The 19871-nt window shown below is 36.0% G+C and overlaps 1 protein-coding gene across 2 annotated transcripts in view; it reads right to left on the bottom strand.

The window, feature by feature from the left end:
• LOC108746411 (phosphatidylinositol 3-kinase regulatory subunit alpha) overlaps positions 1-19871 on the bottom strand; it is a 71558-nt gene that overhangs the window by 15477 nt on the left and 36210 nt on the right. Inside the window, exons 6-7 of one of the 2 annotated variants that reach the window (XM_018483167.1) lie at positions 16177-16286; positions 7703-7837 (exon numbers count right to left, since the gene is read on the bottom strand). In XM_018483167.1, coding sequence (XP_018338669.1) covers positions 7703-7837; positions 16177-16286 — 245 coding nt within the window. Of the gene's footprint in view, positions 1-7702; positions 7838-16176; positions 19866-19871 lie in introns of those variants that run through there. The other variant, XM_018483166.1, reaches the window with a different exon arrangement.

Genomic DNA, 19871 nt, shown 5'->3' with positions numbered 1-19871 from the left:
ATTTTCACCAGGATTTAATGATAATTGAGAAATGTTATTATTACCGATATTAGGATAAGGACATGGCAATTATTGCTATAGATTCTAATACGTGAAATCGATTTGAAGTCATATAAAACAGCAAAAGTTAATCTTTCAACACTTCTGATTTGTTGTTTTATAAAAAATATATATATTTTCTTATATTTCAAAAACCAGATCTGATGGAAATATTTCGATAACAGATTCGGAATCGGCATCGAAAATTATCCTAGAAATAGTCTTCATCTCTTGCACAAAATCTTGTGAACCAGTATAATTTAACGACTTGGTCTCGGAATTTATAGCGTTTAAGGAATAATATCAAAATAATAACATACACATTTCAAGCATAAGTAATGCTACAAAAAGTTTTGACATTCTAGCAACTATATAAGTTTGAGCGTCTTACATAATTATTTTGATAGTCCAATAAAATTATTTTCAGATTTGTATCTAGCCAAATTTTTAAATACATTTTAACAAAACCATATACTTTCCGTGTACAGATTTAAAAATATTGGAAAGTAAAACATATTCTTTATAAATGTACATGTTAAATGTACATATTCTTTAAATATAAAATCCTATAAAAGCGAGAGAGAGAAAGAGACGTCAACGTGAAATTTAAATGTCACGTTACGCTGCGAATTCTCTGTACCCGTGCAATGTACATTTCAAACAGTCGAATCCTTTGATAAAAGACGCGGCTTCTCTCCAAAGAGAGAAGAGGAAGCTGTATAAAAGGGAGAACTCGAAGAGAAAAGTTGAACGGAAACGGAAAATAGACGTGAATGTGATTTCATTTTACGTAAATTGTCTCTGTACCGCAAAAAAAAAAAAAGAAAAAATAAATCCGGTTCTATACAGAAAGCACTTCCGGCAGCTGGTTTCTTTTTCAAATTATTTGGCTATGCGCGCGCGCGCGCGCACGTTCTCGCGCGATGGCGCGTTATTTCGGCCGGCGCCACGGCGTGCAGTGGGCTAAACGCTATTATTAGCGGCGACAAGCCAGCAAAAGTAAAGTGATCGATATATTACGCGGCCGTGCGAGAACGCGGCGATAAAATTTGACGTGCTCGTTATTTTATTCCAAGTGCCAAGAAACGCTCGGGAAGAATTCATCGCTTTGCAACGGGGAGAGAATTTGCACGAAGTACTCAAGGATACGAGCGCACTTTGCACATCCCCCCGTTCATTTCTTGCGCAAACAAAACGTCAAGGAGCACTATAAGAAGTAGATTTTATTTTAGAAAGACTCGCCATAAGTCACTTCAATAAAATAATTCCTCGGTAACGGTAATTCCAACTGAGGGGTCTGACGTATATAAAATAAATTCTAAAATGAATTCTTCATAAAACTAAATTGAAAGGAATGCTCCAGGAAAGCAATGGTGAATGCCTGAGATGCCTCCGTGAAAAATATTAAGGGAGACATATTCTTTTATTGTCCCGCCATGTGTTCGTAGCGGGAAAATCTGCTTGAAGGACAAGTTGAGTGGGAGACTCAAACAATTTCTCGCACTAAAAGAACATTCAGTGTCGATTTACGAGTCAATTAGTATGATAATATGCGATTTACGCTTGAAGTAGCCTTGAGACGCGCACTTTTGCCCTGCGAGGAACGCGCAGAGGCTAAGTTCATGAGGATCCCTATATGATGAGGATCGATAATCGAAAAACCGACAATATAAGAGAAATTTCTCAATTTATCCAACGTACTAATTCCCATGGAAGAGTATAAAAGTTGGCAGCAACTTCATTTCCAAATCGAAAAACATCGGAGCGAGTAAGGAGAGATTCTTCTGGTTCTTCAAGATTAATCCAAAGCATCGCAATAACGATGAAAATGAACGAATTCCAAATGCAACATTATAGAAAGAACAGTTTTAATTAAGTATCTCAAAATTTATATATATATATATATATATCTGAAAATAATTGTTTAAATTATCAAAATAATTATGTAGTATTAAACTGGTTATTACTATTATTAAAATGACAAAACTTTTTGCAGCATCAGGCTTTCCATAATTATTTTGATGGTCCAACAAAATTATTTTCAGACTTGTACCTACACTGTTAAATTCATAACGTCTTTGAATTTTTTATTTTTACAGATCATCACACTGCTCTTACGTAATAATATATTGTTAATTCAACAAACAACAATGGAGTTAAATAATTCAATTTAAAAAACGTATTAAATTTAATTCAAATTTACTTTATTATTTACTAAATGCATACGACGTTATTTTATTATTTACTAAATGCATACGAACGTTATTTACTTAAAAATTAATCAGAAATCGAGCGATTAAAATTTTCACACAAATAAAAGTTAAAAGTAACAAACTACAATAATACTTACATATAATTACTTAACTCAAGAAATTAGATTAACATTGTACGAGTATCTTCAATATTTAACAGTGAAGCTAAATTAGATACTTTAGCAAAACCGTTCCATGTAATTTCACAACGGTTTAATAACGTTAAAATAACCGCAAAATCAGTGGACAGACGATTCTCTAATTAACGTACCCTGATTTTAGTCTTAGCCCGCGCGCTCGGATTTTCAGGCGTGATTCCATTGTGAATTTTTTACAATTCAAACCGCTTTTATTATACCGCCCGCGCGAACGAACGAGCGCAATTACTTGCCTCGCGCCGCCGCCACCGTGGAAAACGCGGGCGTAATTACAGTTCGAAGAAACGCCCGTTTTCCCACGGCGAACATCGAGAACTTGGGCCAATACGGCCGACCGATGTAATTCGATTGTCCGTCTCGACCGACCCGTTATGCCGCGCGCGGGTCTCTCGCATAATTATGATAATGCGGCGCGTGGTAACGCGCGGGGAAAACGCATGCACGATGCGATCATTACAGCGGCGTAGCTACTACGCGGTGAGAAAGAGAAAAGTTCAAGTTTTGTTTCGCTATTATCTGCTTCTCTTTCCTGATATATATATATATATATTATATATACCTTAAAAATGTCGAAAGATACGTCGGAAAATAAAATTATTACATTCTGCTGCTTTTTTGTACTAAACACTTTTAGTATCGTCAAATAAAATATTTCTTAACGTTAGATCTGTTCGCGTTGCTCGCACTTTTTGCACTAAGCATCTTCGCCTTCTTTTCCTCCATCGCTCAGGTACATTTCTTATTTTATCTTAGTTTAAGTACAAAAATTTTGGGGGATTTCAAATGGACATGCAAATGGATCTATTTCATTCTGTTTTAACACTAACGCTCTTAATAATATAAAAAATTAAATATTTTTTAATATCAGCAATATAATCGATACATACATTTACAGTGAGTACGAAAAGTATTCGTACAGAGAAAATATTTTTTAAAGAAACTTTATTTTTAAAAATTAAATATTATCCAGCGAGAAATCAGTCATCGAATTGATATCGATATAATAATTTCAATATCAATTTAATGTCGATTCGACGTTTAATTGACGATCATTTCTTGTTGGATAATTAAAAATTTATTCATAAAAAATAAAATAGACTGTATGTTTCTTAAAATATATTATATATAACAAAAAAATATGTATTAATTATAGAAAATATATTATCTGAAAAATAAGTGAAAATTAAAAGTTATATTGTTTTATTGTTTGAATGCTCAAGAAGTATTCGTACAGTCGAGAAATTTAGCTTGTAATATCAGAAATACATGCGAAGCTCATTTCTATATGTTAGAACAGAATATATTCATTATATAAAATTGCTAATTAATATTTTTTTTCTACAAATAAGATTTTTTTAATAAAAAATTACGAATATTTTTTGCTCTCACTGTACATGCTTGTCGACACAAGTACTTTTTGAAACTCAAATTCCACGTTAACTAAAATATGTATTCTACGCTGAAAGAAAAATGTATCAAATTTTAATAAATATTTGTTTGAATACTACCAGTTAAACATTTACTGAATATAAACACATATTTATTTAATAAATAAAGAACCGTTACTTTGATTTAACTATTATATTTCTTTATTTAGCAAACATTTATTTTTCATAAATAAATGTCATATTAATACTATTAAAACAAATATTTATTAAAATTTGGTACATTTTTCTTTCAGTAATGATGCAGGAAGATAGTATAATAATATTAATACGCAAGACTTGCATAAGAGAACGCAAATAATCTCAGCTACTCTACTGAATCGTTATGAGCGTATAAGTTCTCTGATCACCGAGCATTAAAAGATAGCGTCTTGTAACCTGTAACCAGACGTAGGAAAAAGTGTCTTTGCATTGTGTTTCATAGAATTGCAAAATGCAAACGTTTCGGAAAGTTTATATTTATATCTCGACTTATATCCTCGTATTTTATTGTGGCAGCATTTATTTAGCATTTTAACTATGCGCCGTGCAGTAATTAAGAGGGAACAAAATAAAATAAAACTTAATCAGCAGATATAAAAAGTTATATCAGTAGATATATAAAATATCATAAAAACAGCTTCATCTTATAATAAAGTTCAAAAAGTTAAAAAGTTCATCTTGTATTGAAGTTGTTTTTGTGATATATTTTGTAAAACAAATTTTTCTTTATGCACTCTGACGATATTAAAAGCTACGCTTTTATGCAATATTTATCTAATATTTCTTCAATGTGTTATCAATCATAAAATGTACGTTTCATATCTTATCCTTTACAGTCAAAAATAATTTTTAACTCTTTTACCAATATTTGCTTACAACAAATATATTACAATTTAATTTACTTCTTCTCTCCATCTTATAAATTCTATTTATAGAGCAGCATCTTTTCAATTTTCTTCCATATACATATATATATATATATATATGCATACGTGTAAAAAATGCTGCATATGAAGTATTCATATGGAGATAAAAAATTAAAAAGATACCATCTTAAATGGAACGATAAAAAGAAACAGGTTAAAGTACATTTAATATTTCATATTATTTTATATAAATATTCTTTAGAATTCAACACAAAAAATTAAACAAATTTTTTTGTCACTAAATATTCCGTTGTGATGTAGGATAATAATAGCGAAGACGCGATAATAAATATACCATTACTTATGTCGAAATACTGAAAACGCGAAGAGTTATAAATAATGATATTCCGCAGCACAGTAAATTACATATTTCGTGCATTATGCGGTAATTCTACCACAATGTTTTGAACTGATAACAACACAGAAAAACGTCGTGATTGCCGGAAATAGGATAGGCACGTAATGGAATCGCAACAGAAGTACAAAAATCATATCGCGACCAACCTTGTCGTCTTAATAAAGACCTCACGTCAAATCGTGGCTATTAAGAAGTTAATAAAAAAAAAAACGCGATAAGTGCATGACAGGCAATGACGCGCTGCGCCAATAAAAGTGATCTCATTAAATCAAGCTCCCTTTTCTATATTCTTCCATACATAATGTATCGATTTTGCGTGTTAGACTTTACAATAAGCGTGTAATGCTGCGAAAATAAGCTGAACGAGGAATCTTTTTCGCGCGACGATGAGAAGAAAATTACCTAACCGAAAGCATCCGAAAGTTGCGGGTCACTCGTAAACGACGATAAAGAAAAATCGACGCAGAATGGGTAAAAGAGAGAGATATACATATCGGTAGGGGGATTCGATAAAGACTTGACTGTGGCGCACCAACAGACGCTACAGGGCAATTACAAGGTCAACGGGCCAAGGAAAACGTCGTCCAGATACTCTCGACTCGAGGTCATCGTCTCTGCCAAGCACTAGCCGAAGAATTTTCGATCGCGCGATTCCGCCTTCGTTGCCGATCCGAAACGAGCGAAGACCAAGGACTGATGATTCAGTACAAAAAGACATCGAATGACTTTACCACTTGCAATAAAAAAACTGCTTCTACTACTTTTTTATTTCAGAACTTGAAGCTGTGTGGTGATAGCAGATTTTCGTATAAAAATTTATATGAAACTAGAGTGAAACTCGCATGAAACTATATTCCAGCACATTTATTTGATATAATACCTACAGGATATAAAGAAATCTATTAGTGAAAGATATTAGCGAATTTTATCCTATTTTTAGTTAATTGGAAAGAGGATTTATTTAATTTCAGAATGTGACAATAAAAATTTAAATAACAATAAAATAGTTTTGAGACAACTCTTCTCATCCTTTTGAAAAAAAAAAAAATGTATAATAACGTAGAATAAATAACAGAAAATTTATCGATCATAAAACGAAATTCAGTCAAATATAACCACATGCGAGCTTTTGTGTGTGTGTGTGCGCGCGCGTGTGTGTATATATATATATATATATATGTGCCAGCAATATATCAAATTTAAACCTGAAGAATTTCAATATGTGCGCATCGTTCTAAAAGTAGAAATATAGCTCAGAACAGATTGCTGACGATTGTTTGTCGCAGAATTAAATTTCAATCAAATGGGACACGAAAATGCAAGGAACTTAATTTGCACTTTTTGCACGATTCGACCTCGTGATTGTGCGTTTCGCGAGCGTTAAGCTAGTCACACACACTTTCCAGTAACAGTAAGATTTTCGACTAATCGCGTTGTTCGATTCTTACGGTTACGGACGACCGAATCGAGCAACGCAATTAGTCGAAAACCTTACTGTTACTGTTACGGAAAGTGTGTGTGTGTGTGAGACTAGCTTTAGTGCACATCGCAAAAAACGTACAGCCCCCCGCTTAAATCGCTTGATTCGCCAAATAGTTTCTCCGAACAGAAATCTCTTCATTCGATAATAAAGTAAATAAACAGTCTTCCACGCAATTGCTTTGCGTAGTAGCTTGATATGATACTATTACAGTACATTAATTTTTACTGCTAATTAGTTCTAATAAGCATCCCGTATAAGCTACAGTCACATTTCACTAAACTAGACCATGGCTGATTAATGGGAAAAGATTAATTAACTGTTCGTAAAGAAAATGATCGGCTATCATAGTAAAACCGCCGGTATTTTTAGAATTGTCAGTAAATTCGAAAAAAATATCATAATAAAGTAATTTGCTGTCGATGATAAACGAATAAGGACAGTGCATTATCATTCATTAAATCGATAACTGTTTCGAGATTAATATTTAGTCACGTAGAAATCGATTTAGTCTCACTATTTCATTGTAATTCACAGATTTAAAAAAAAAACTATTAAAAGAAAAATCAATTTCGTTTAACTTTCACTTGATTTTTTAAAATAAAGGTTACTTTAATTTGTGAGTTTCAATCGTAATTATATTTAATCACTTTATGGGTAGATGGATATATCGTATTTTTAATTGATATTATACACCGTATCGCTTCCAAATCGGTGCAATGATCTTGTAAAAAAAGCGAAGTTAAGTAGAGTATGTTATAATAACTTCACGATATTACCCTACTTCGTTTGAACCATTCATTAAATTAAATCGTTATAATTTACTTGTTATTATCTATAATTACTGTATTATAGTAAAAGTAGAATAAAGGGTATGATTTGCTAATAAAACAAAAATTATCTTGATTATAATAATTTAATAGTAATAATCGAATGTCCCACATTTGAAGTTCCTTCGGTTCAAGGCGGTTCTCAGTCCACTGAATGACATTAGTTCGAGACCTTAATCCGAGATGTATGGACGACCGGTATGCTAATAACTAATTAAGATGATCGGCTTACCATGAGCTTTTCCCGATCCAGATGAAGCAGATCGCTGCCTTTAATGTCCTTCGATTTGAAGACGTCCGCATAGCGGTATAGATTTAGGGCTGACATCCATTCAACTACGTTCAACGACGTCCACTCACTGACAGGCTGTGAACAGAGAAACGAGACATAAATCGTAGGTGGGCATCGATGGCACAAGAATCAACGACGACTAATCGAGCCAAATCCACTTGCGCACGAGGAAGCACGTGTACGCACACACGCGTACACTTCGAGGCATATTTATACGACTTGCTAATCCCGGCTTAGATCACGTGAATGATGAAAAAAATTAATTAAAGCAAAGTAGAGCTGATAAATGAGGCAACAACGTAATAATCTTCTAATAAAATGATTTTCATTATAATTACGATCACGTATTCTACATGAAGTATCTGACTTCGAAAGTTGCTGGTACAATTTTGTATAAACGGAGTTTTCAGGAAGTTATCATTCTTCGCGACCTTCCAATTTTGAGTGTCAAATATATTTATAATATACTTCAGATTAATATTTCATGAAAGTAAAATTCATCTCAAATTAATAAGTTAGAGAATAAGACTCCCTATATATGAATAAATTAACTAGAAGTAAGAAAAACGTCAACTACAGTCAAAGTTAGATGTTGAAATAATATTTTTATATGGATTTTCTTATTATTTCAGTTGATTGTGTTGCAAGTCGAAAATAATCGGGAGTACAATCATATATCTAAAATAAGTGTATTTAAAATATGTCTGTATAAAAATATTATTTCAACATCTAACTTTGACCACAGTTAGCGGCTTCTCTTATTTACTTGATTCATTTCCAATTATATTAAATGTCATGCATGTATTTATATCTCGTTAGAAGTAATGTATCAAAATGGTTAAATATAAGTATCAGATATATTATAATCTTACTTTTGACAAATAAATATAAAAATATAATCCGAGAGTATCATTAACAGTAAATCGTGCAAAATCCTTTTAAACGCACATAATTAATCGATTCTTTGCAAGCGGAAGCAGATTAATAAGCCAGATAGTCTCGTTTGTCAGTCAGATTACGTGCTTATTATCCTCAAGATTTTAAAATAAAAATGCATAATCCTCGACAACGTCACAATCTATTAGAATTTTTGTCTTTTCGTTACCACAATATTCATTTCTTTCTGAATTGTGACTTCAGAATCGCTTTACAGAACGATTCACACAGCAAATTGAGATAATCGCTTCTTGTTAATCGATTGAACTGAAAGAGTGAAAGTCGGAATAAAATAAGATAAATCTCTTCTAAGGTAGATATACGTTTCATTCCAGATATCTAGTTTCCCCTCCTCCAATAAGAAGCAATTCAATTTAACCGAGTACTGTGTTTTCAGAGATTATCAACATTCTCTATTAATTAACGGATGATATATACCTTTATAAATAATCTAATAAGCTTTTGCAGTAGTATTTTACAACATTATATAATATCTAATAAAATTGCTAATTATTATTAGCAACATATATTATCAGGTAAAGATAAGCACCCGATTCACATTAAGATGTCTTTCGTGTGTATTTCAGGTATTTTAACGAATTTCATAGTAGTTTTTATAATTACTTCCATAATAAATCTATCAATTTCTCTTTAAAAAAGTTTAATTGAAACACTTAATTTATTTTTATGTGTATATTCGACATAGTTATGGTTCGATTATGATACAGGCTATCTCTATTATAGCGAACTTCAGAGAACACCTAATCGTATTTTTCCGCATCGTTATACGATTATTAGTTAATTAAAAACTAACTGCTACAATCACATAATAGCATTGCGGTTTATTTTAGACATTTCCCAAATTATTCTCTATACAAAGCTTTCTCTGAACATCACATTAAAAATCTATTTACATATTTACCTGGAATAGATAAAAAACAAAAATTAAGAAACAAGTAAAAGAACATAATTTATAATACATCAGTCTATTAACGTAAAATTGCTATCGATTTTAATTTAAGTGATTAAATCCTTGATGGTAACAAAAACAGCACGATATACCATCATACAATTATAATATTTCCATCGTATCAATATTTCCATATTAATCTCCATATTAACCTTCTATGATTAATAATTGTGACTTTCAGTTAACGATTATTTAATGCATACGTGTGTAACATCTACACGTATTTCATCATTACGTAAATTTAAAAAAGGCAAGAAAAAAGAAGAATTGTACATTTAGCTAGAATTTTTTTCGCATACAACTCTATTCACTCTCTGGACAAGTGCTGTTATCCGGTGTCGATCGCGCGAGAATTACGTAAAAACTACGCGCGAGAAGCGTCTCCGGATTTTCTCGATCTCGAAGATAAGGCGCGTCGCTCGTCGAGCACTTAACGCACTACGCGACCGGCCAGGTCCGATTAGATAAATAAATCGAGGCGCGATCGGAGGGGCGGCGGGACCGGAGGTAGGATAAGGTGACGCGAAGAGAAGAGAAGAGAAGAGACATCTCCGTGTGCCTCCAGCCGTTGCTATCGGGTAGCGAGGGTCCGATAAAGCAAAAGCGTAAAAAGTGCGGAAAAAAGAAAACGTAACCTCTCGCCGTAACCCCGAGTCCGCGATATGACGACAACCGTGAGATAAGCCCTCGCCTGTGTCGTCCCCGTCCGAATAATCCACGCCAGCCGGCAGCGCGTGTTACATCCGCGCGCATCCGTCCGTCCGTCCGTCCGTCCGATCGACGCGCTCGATTAATCTCCGTCGAGAAGATCGTTTCTTCCTCGCCACCGCACACACGCTACATCCCACCGACACCGGGCGGCGTGAGAATTAAATCGCCGACGTCGCGAATTTTTGCGATTCAACCCGTTAATCTAGGATGCCTCGCCACGGGTAACTTATTTCACGGAAATCATCATCTCTGCGACGGAAATCCTACCGCGATATGGTGACGTTTATAGAACGCCTTTTCTTCGAAGGGGTTTTGTAACGATTGATGCTGTACATCTATCTAAAATCAGACGCGTGATCAAAAATATTGCTATTACAAAGCCTGCGAAGTTTGTACTTTTAAATACAAATTTTTATATATAAAATCGATATGGCATTCGATTGTTGACATGTCCAAATTTATTGATAAATAATTCTTTGTCCACAATGCAAAAAATAAATATACAAAAGAGTTTTATAAATATATAAAAGAGTTGAGTAAGTGTTTTGTTTTTACATCCCGGGAATTCGGACTGTCCACAATTTGTCCGCATTTGTTCATAAATTATAATACATAATTAAAAAATAAATTTAGAGATACTTGTGAAAAAATTTGTGCCATTTTTTTGTTTATAATTCCTTTTGCAAGGTAGTCAACAATCAATAAACAATTATTTACAGATAATTGTGGATAATACGGACAAATTGTGAGCGTTCAAATATGTAATTTGAAGATACACATCTTTGAATCTTCCTATCAAAATTTACTCTCATCATGTAGAAGAAAGGCCCCTATTATGAGATACCGAGTTCATTTTGGGTAAATACTAGAAGTCTATAGGCAGAATTTAAAAAAATAATAGGTCATTTTTTGAAGGGAATTTAATAAGCTTTAAGATAACGTTACATAAAATTTAATTCCATTTTTTTTTTTAATTAAAGACATGTAAAAAGTGAGCAAATATTAATACTAATGTTAATACTTAATGTTTCTAAAATACAAACAAACACAGCCAGCGTGCGCGAAAAATGAGCATGCAATAGACCCAGAACTGGTTTTCAGGTAGTTGGAATCAAGTATCGCAAGATATAGGTACTCGACGTTCATTCCGATTGTCTTTTTTTATGATTGTACAATAATATTTATACTTTAACAACGATTTTCATTATAACATAGAAGCATGGGTTATTTCATATTAGGAATACCCTGAGCATCTCATATTACGATTTCCACGCCTTATGGTTTTATGATCATCAAATCTAACTTTTGTAATTAAATAATTCAACATATCCCGTATTTTTCTATTAGTACGACCTTACTACTCTATCACTACATGAAGAATTTATTGCCAAATATTTATTTATTAAATAATAAATAAGATTTAAATGCTCATCTCAATGAAACTTGAAGACGTCCAAATTCTAAAATCTTGTTTTACAATGACTACAGGCATGATCTAATAATGAATTTTACTAAATAGTTTTCAATGCAAGAGCAATAAATTCATGATGGAATCCGATAGATAGCGTTTATTAGTTTAGCAGAAACGCCGCTATCTATTAGGCGCCTATCTCATAATAGGCGGGCTTTCCTCTACTCCTATTTGTTTATAATTTATTTTTACAGAATAAATAAGAAACAATTATTTGTAAGGAAATAAATACGGATAATTCGTGAACACTTGAATTCCGTGTGTAATGAAAAAAAATATTTAGGAATACTTAATCCTGTTGTTTATATTTATAAATTTTTTCTGCAGGATAGATAAAAATTATTACTTATGGACAAATGTGAACAAGTTGTGGATAATCAGATGCCTATCAATTTTGTAAAAATTCAATTAAAAGTTCTTTCACAGACCTGCAATCACAACGAATCAAAGATGCACTAAAAATTATTTTTATATTTAAAATAGAAATTCTTTATACTTAATTAGTTAGTTTTCCTTCGATTCTATTTCAAATTAAAATGATAATTGTTTTATATTTAATTCGTTAAATTTGATTGAAAGAATAAAATTTAAAACTTGTATGAATATTGACTTTTTTATAACATTGTCCGTTGTAATGACTCTCGGGCTGCAATTAGACATAAATACATTAGATTTACTCCACTTAATCTGTTCAGTCATCCGTAAATCATAGATTATCATTACGGAAGTCTATTTCAGTTTTCTTAAATTGTGATAGTTAAAAGACATAAAATGCAATTTATTGCTTCCAGCGTTTAGATGATTTATTTCATTACAGCTTTCACCTATTGATTTTCATTCCATCGGTAAAATAAAAAAGATGCAATTATATACGTAACATATAGTTACATATAGTTTAAAAAAACTATTAAATTTATATTATTTCCTTTAATGTATTTATTCTTACATGAAATTGATATTAGAGCAGAAAGTTTTCAATGAATTACCACTCTCAAATTTATACGCATTACATTGCATTATATGTATTATTATCATGAAATATATATAATATTTTTAATCTTTTTAATTTTATTCTCGCCTTGTGTTAATAAGAAACGCGCAGTTTTAACTCGGATATTTTATGCTTTTAACTCGGATAACTTATGTTATCAACTTTTATAAAAGAGGAAGAAATGACATTCAAATCCCTTTTTTACCCTTTTTTCCCCTATCACAATTTCATGGCAGACGCCGTCGAATTTAGGTCGTTACGCTATCGAATTTCAAGCAAGTCTCGCCCTGATAACGACATGCCATTTATATGTTTATGTAAAATTCACGAAATTATAATAGATATAAAATTTACATCCCTAGATGTTTTTCTCTTTCATAGTCGAAAAATATATGTCAAAATCGTATACTTATATACATCCCAGTGATTCGAAATAGGAATAATGAATTTCTTTTTGCATCAAGATGGCGTCGAAATCGCTATTTTAATCCGGCAGATTATTTATTATAAATTATTTTAATTTAATCGTGAAAAAATGCAAGACTTTATTATGATAATATAAATAAAAAGTTTCTCCATAATTTCGTTTAATTAAAAATAGTAAACAAAAATTAAACACACAAATACATTCATCGAAAATAAAAGAAAGACGGATGAAGATAAAATCTCATGTTACAATAAAAAATGCTTTTGCGCATAATCGATTTTATGTGCAGAATGGCACGTCAAGATTTTCTGCATTTTATAATGCATCTCTCTCTCTCTCTCTCTCTCTCTCTCTCTCTCTCTCTCACCGTTGAAACATAATCAAAGATAAATCCTTATCACCAGAAGTATTAGTTTTCGAGCTTGATACTTTCACGTGCTATGTGGTGTCTCGATACAGATGAAGTTTCGATATTCGATTTTCATTGTTAAGTGTTATGTACTTTGCCTTGTGAATATCGCGGGAAGATTCTGCACATTTTTATTTCGCCAAACTATGATAGTGCATGCGCGAGAGATAATTCTGTCGGTTTAAAAGCGTCATAGAATCTGCTTATATACAAAAGGTATAAGTTATAAATAAATCGATCTATGCTATAAAACATTAAATATATTAATAAAAACAAAAACAAAAAAATATATATATATACTAAGTTATGAACAAAATTTTAAATTATCTTTCAATTTTATGTATAAAAACAATTTTTGTATAAAAATTTATTCAGAAACAACGATATTTATTCCTCAAAATAAAGATCATGTTCAATAGTCATTCATCAGCAGTTTGCTACACTGAAAAAAGAGTTTGGTAATATTTTGGTCATCAAATGTTCGATTAACCAAAAATAATTTTACTTTTCTAAATATTTTATAATTAATATCAAACATTTGGTTATATTATTATGTTTGGTAATACTAAATATTTACAAAAGTAAAATTATTTTTGACTTTATTAACCCTTTGAGAGTCATATTTTTTCTACCTGACGGATTCCTGTAAAATTTTACAATTCTATGTTTTATGGATCGCTGATTACGAATCTGAAGTCAGATTTTAAAAATTCGGAACAGCAGATCCAATATGACTGTTATATAGGAGTAAATTAGTGTAAATCTGAATGAATGTGGCTTCTACGAATTACATTTTGTTTACGACTTTTTAAATTAAAATTGAAAAATAAAAGTCCGAACTTCAATGTTAGACTTTTCTAAAATTGCTGGAATACCTGGATTATGCATTATGAATTTATGAAAATGGTCAAAAACACATTTTTGAAGCATTTGAATTCCTTCTTTTTTAGAAACCTTACATGAGAGACAATTTTTGAGGTCGTATTTGTATTCAATGCATTCTCTTTACTATAGAACGATCTTCCATGATAAAAATACAAAAAACTTGTTACGTAATGTAATTTTTATCTTCACAGTAGACTAATTTTTTAATAAAAAATTAGAGTGCAAAAAATTCTGAAAAAATATATATATTGTATTTTTATTATTACATAAAAAATAATTTAACAAAAATTTTAATTTCTTATCTTAAATATTTTCCAAAAAATTATATTTTTTATTTAAAAAATGCTCTTTTTAAAATTTTAAAAATTTCCTAAAAATGATTTTAAAAAAACGGTCAAGTTAATCAGGTATAATGAGTATGTAAAACATGAAAAGTAAGCAATAATATATCAGAAAAATGTAAAATCATAATTGGTTTTATTAAGATGTACTGTGAACAGTACATCTTAAAAATGAAAAAGAAAAAGGTGGGAAGTATACTTTTCACTGTCTCTCAAAAAGTTAACATTTGATTGAAATTATTTCACTCAAAAATTTGATAGCTGTTATCAGACTCTTTTTCAGTGTACTTGCCGTACTTGATATCAATACCGTTTGAATTTCTTAGAACAAAAGCATATGATAGACAAAGCCGACTGTTACAAAAAATAATTAAAATTATGTCATATCCATATGCGTGGTTACATACATTGGATGTTGCATAAACGACCGACATTTTGTCTATCGTATACTCCTACATTCGAAAAATTCACGACAAGCTACTTTAACTTGCTCAATAATTTCGAATCATCGTCTTCGCAAGAAAAGCTTCATTTACCTATAATTAATAAAACAAGACTAAGTTAAACGATGCAGAATCAGAACTGTATTAAGATATATCTCATCTAGATGAATGGTCGAGACAAAATCTAACAGCTAAGACACTGGTAGCGAATGATTATTGAACATGATAATCTTTATTTTAATCTCTAAGTAGATAGATGGTCTAAAGATATAAATTGGTAGGTGGGATGTTCAGTGCACCCTAAAACTTTTTTTAATTTTACAGTTACATTTCCTATTAATATAACATACATGTATAATTAAATTGACATTAGTTATACCTTTATGAGATAGAGAAATATGTACTTTAAGACTTTTGAATAATTCTTTTTTGTCCTTTTTCAGAATTAGTAAAAGTTCTTTTTCAAGGTTTTTAAGAAACGGCTATCTCACTTATCCACTTGAAGGTTACAGAATAATCGTTATTATTTCTGAATAAATCTATATGCAAAAACCGAAGGATAATTCAGAACTTTTTTGATATTCTAGTATAACTAGAAATTTCACGTTAAGAATTTTCACAAATTCTTTAAATATTTTTCAAAATGTGACTATAGCTCGCATTGCGATGTATCCTAATAAGATTCGTTTAGATTTTATTATTCAATACAGTAAAGAGATCAGTTCAAAGAAAAATGAAAGATAGTAAAAGACATGAGCGCAACTCAGGTGTAATTAATTCGAACGGTACATCATTCGTAACGTAACGAGGAACTGCACTGGCTTACTGACCTTGTCCTTGTCGTGAACCTGGCCCGGTAGCGCGTGACCCTTGGTAGTCCATTTGCACAGGTGCTGGCCGCTGTAGTCCGAGCACACGATGTGGAAGCACGCGTGGCACTCTGCAGGACATAGAGAACCGCACATGCAGCAACATAGACTACTATTATCATCGCGCACAGTTCGTCTCGTTGCCAACCCTTCGTGGGTGGCTGAGCCCCTGCCACCCTTCGCGCGACCGATCGAGGAGTTCGCGTCGACGCCCTCCGCCACAGCAGGCTGCTGCTGCTGCTGCAGTTGCAGCTGCTGCTGTTGCGCGCTACACCAACACATGTATCGATGAAAAGACACCGGTCTCGCGCACACCGGCCTCGTGAAACCGAGCTCGCTCTCGACACCGTCCGCCGTCGACGCTGCGGGCGTCGTCGCGTCATCGCGCGTCGACGTCGCCGTACGCGATTGCAGCTGCAACTGCTGCAAGGATTGCTCCTCGAGTTGCGCGGTCGCAGTCGCAGTCGCCGCCGCGGTTCCTTCCCGATGCTGCCTCGTCGGCTGATTATTATTACTGGTGGTGTACCACCTGGGCGACACGTACGTCGCCGTCGATCTGGACGTTGCCCGCGTGACGTCGTACAGCTGACCGACAACGTGGTCAGTGCCGTTACCGTACGTTGCGAGGATCGACGGCGCGGTAGCCGATCCGATGGCGAGACTCTGCATCTGCCGTTGCAGCTGCATGCTCGCGGAACTATTCGACGATGACGACGACGATGAGGTGGTAGACGACGGCGCCACGGCGCCGTTGGTAGCTGCCGTCGTCGCCGTTGTGGCGGCCTTGCGCAGCATGTAATTGTCGGAATCGACGGCTAACAATCGCGACATTACCGTAGATTTAGCCTTGCTGTCATCGCCCGTTCCGGGACTAATCTTCGGTGAGCCTTTTGACTCGAGCCGGGAAGACATCGTTGTGATTTGCTTATCCAGCTCGTCCGTGCAGGCACCGCCGACGATCGTCGTATTCGCGTTCGTCGACGTCGTCGTCGTCGTCGTCGTCGTCGTCGTCATTGTCGTCGTCGACGTCGTCGTCGTCGCCGCCGCCGTCGGCACTGATCCGGGAGAGAACAACTCCTGGATCCTCGCCTGGTGATGCACTTGCGTCGCGGCGGCCGTGGCGGCCGCAACGGATGCGCTCGTCGCACGCTTCATCGTTGCCGTGACCGATCATCAAGCAAGTGCTCGTGGCAAGACAGCTAAATTTTCCTCGCCGATGATTTCCTCGCAACTGACGCAGCGTTGCTGCTATTCGACCCGGGCGACGAGTCCTGCTCCTCCCGTGGGCCACCCAAGTCCCCCGACATCCTTCGAAGATCTCTGAGATTCGCCGTCCGGTAGTTACGTGTTCGATCGATCGCGATTCTCAATCATCGGAGACACCTGGATACTCAAGGTCGCTAGCATGATGAGCCGCCCTATAAATTCCCCTGCGCTTCGTCGCCGGCCGTTATCTCGAGTTCGCTGATCCTGCGCACGGTGACTGTCGGCCCGAAGAAAATTTCTTCAAGGCCGCCGCGAATGTGGCATATTTATTCGGTTGGTCGATATCAGAGCGACATCAGACTCTCTTGCGATCGAGATCTCGTTCCTTCAAGGATTCTTCAACGTGATCCGGTCGACGATTCTCGGCTGTATCGGCTTCGTCGTTATTATTAATAGAGGGAATGCGTGGATAAACTGATAGACGAACTGGGGGAGAGAGTGCGAGTTACAAGGAGACAGACAAGAGAGAGAGTAAGAGAGGGAGAGGGAGAGAGAGAGAGAAACGAAGATACAAGAAAAAAAGAGAGAGAGATAGACAGCCGCTCCCGTGGGTGTGACCTCGTGTAAATTCGTTTTCCATAAATCTCACTCCTACCACATACTCTCCCGCGGTCGCGCGCGCGGCGCGCTCTCACACACGACCTTTGTATAAACGCCGAGATTCGCTGAGCCGAACGAAACCGGTTTTGTCAAGCAACGACACCGAGCGATTTTCAAGCGTAGCCTCGCGCGAGAGCGCGAGCGTATGGGAATCCTCGTGGCTTATCGAGCGCGATCCCGGATGGAATGGAAGGCGATCGCCCCGTCCGTTTATCTGGAAATTCGTCCCGGACGGATTAATCCGATGGAACGATGCTGCCGGATTATCCTCGAAGCAATTAATAATGATAGATCAAGTTGAGACTCCAGGTGGATCTCTACGATGCGTGCGATCGCTCGGAGAAGACCGGGATAACCTCGGCGCGTTCGATCGCACGTTTCGAGCCGATTTATCGAAACGTTGCCGATCACTTTATCCACTCCAGAGCAAGAATCCAGAATCGGCAGTTCTCAAAATGTACACGTGGAAGAGAGTCGGGGAGAATCCTCGTTTCCGTTAAGGAAACCGGCACGGAGCGCGGTCGCACGACGAGTGGTCGCAAAACGACTGGATCGGGCGTTAGACAGACCGTCGCGCGAATGTGGAAGTCACTCGCGGATAATTGGAATCATCGTGGGCACTAATAGCTTTGAAACAACCGGCTCCCGTGTCCGCCGAGTCAGCGGCTCGTCAACTCGAGACGGGAGCCGCTTATCGCCCGGGGTTCGCGCTGATCAGCAAGTAGATCCTCCTCTCCTCTCCTCGCTCTCCCCTCGCAGCTCTCTCTCCTTTCGTTGCCCCCGTCGCTTCGCCGGCGTTCGTTGTCTACCGAACGAAGCGAGTAAAACGTGGGTCGCCTCTAATCTCCCTCGATATGACGGAGCCGGAGTCAATGTCGGTCGCGACACAGCTCGATCATGTACCACCGGATGGCCCGTCAAGTGGCCCGCTACTCCGGCTACTTCCTTTCTTCCTTTTGGCTACCCTCTGTCTTCCCCGCACCGTCAACCGTGTTCAAGTCCACGTAGTACCGGATTGTTGATCAAGGACTCGTGTCTTCTCTCGTCGTTGTTGCTTTACGTTCGCTTTCTCCTCCGCAGGGATTTTGTTTTCTTTAATATCTCACCTCCTAGATCTTCTCAAGTTCCTTTGGTTCTTCTAAATAACGATTGGAGCACGTAGCACTAAACGCAGCACGAAATTCCTCGATCGGGTAGCCGCGTCCTTGGAATATCCGCTAATCGTTTCCTTTCTTCCTGTCCTTTCGTCCCTTCGCAGCTCTTTCTCGCGCTTCGTACAACCGACCACTTCGTTCACCGGAACGGATCGCACCGCTCGTCCTTATCACGTCCACCAGAAGGCCGCGACTGCCAGCCGTTCGTTCGCGCACGGTCGTGTCTCGCCGGATCACCACCGCCGCCGTCGTCGTCTCGACGCTTTACCGACCGCGAGTTAGTGGTGACGGAGGAGTCAGAGTCGAAACGGAGTTCATGTGTACCAAGCTGCTAGCTCGCTCGCTCGCTCGCTCACTCGCTCTTTCTCTCGTTATCTCTATCTTCCTCCCTCTTTCTCTCTCTCTCTCAGCCGGCAAGGTAGACCTCAGTGACGGACGATCCTATTACCTCCTCTTCTCGCTGTCGACGATTCCGCGGTCGCTTCCACCCGGTAAAGCCGTCCACGTAAGGTATCCTCTCGACGTCAGCGCTGCGACATCCAACCTCCTAGTCTCTCTCTCTCTCTCTCTCTCTCTCTCTCTCTCTCTCTCTCTCTCTCTCTCTTTCATCCGGAGTAAAGAAAAGGGTCAAGTCTC

The sequence above is a fragment of the Trachymyrmex septentrionalis genome, unplaced genomic scaffold (assembly GCF_001594115.1).
Source record: "Trachymyrmex septentrionalis isolate Tsep2-gDNA-1 unplaced genomic scaffold, Tsep1.0 scaffold17, whole genome shotgun sequence".
NCBI lineage: Eukaryota > Metazoa > Arthropoda > Insecta > Hymenoptera > Formicidae > Trachymyrmex > Trachymyrmex septentrionalis.
Note: the sequence above shows the minus strand (reverse complement) of the source record. Positions and strands in the feature narration are given on the sequence as shown.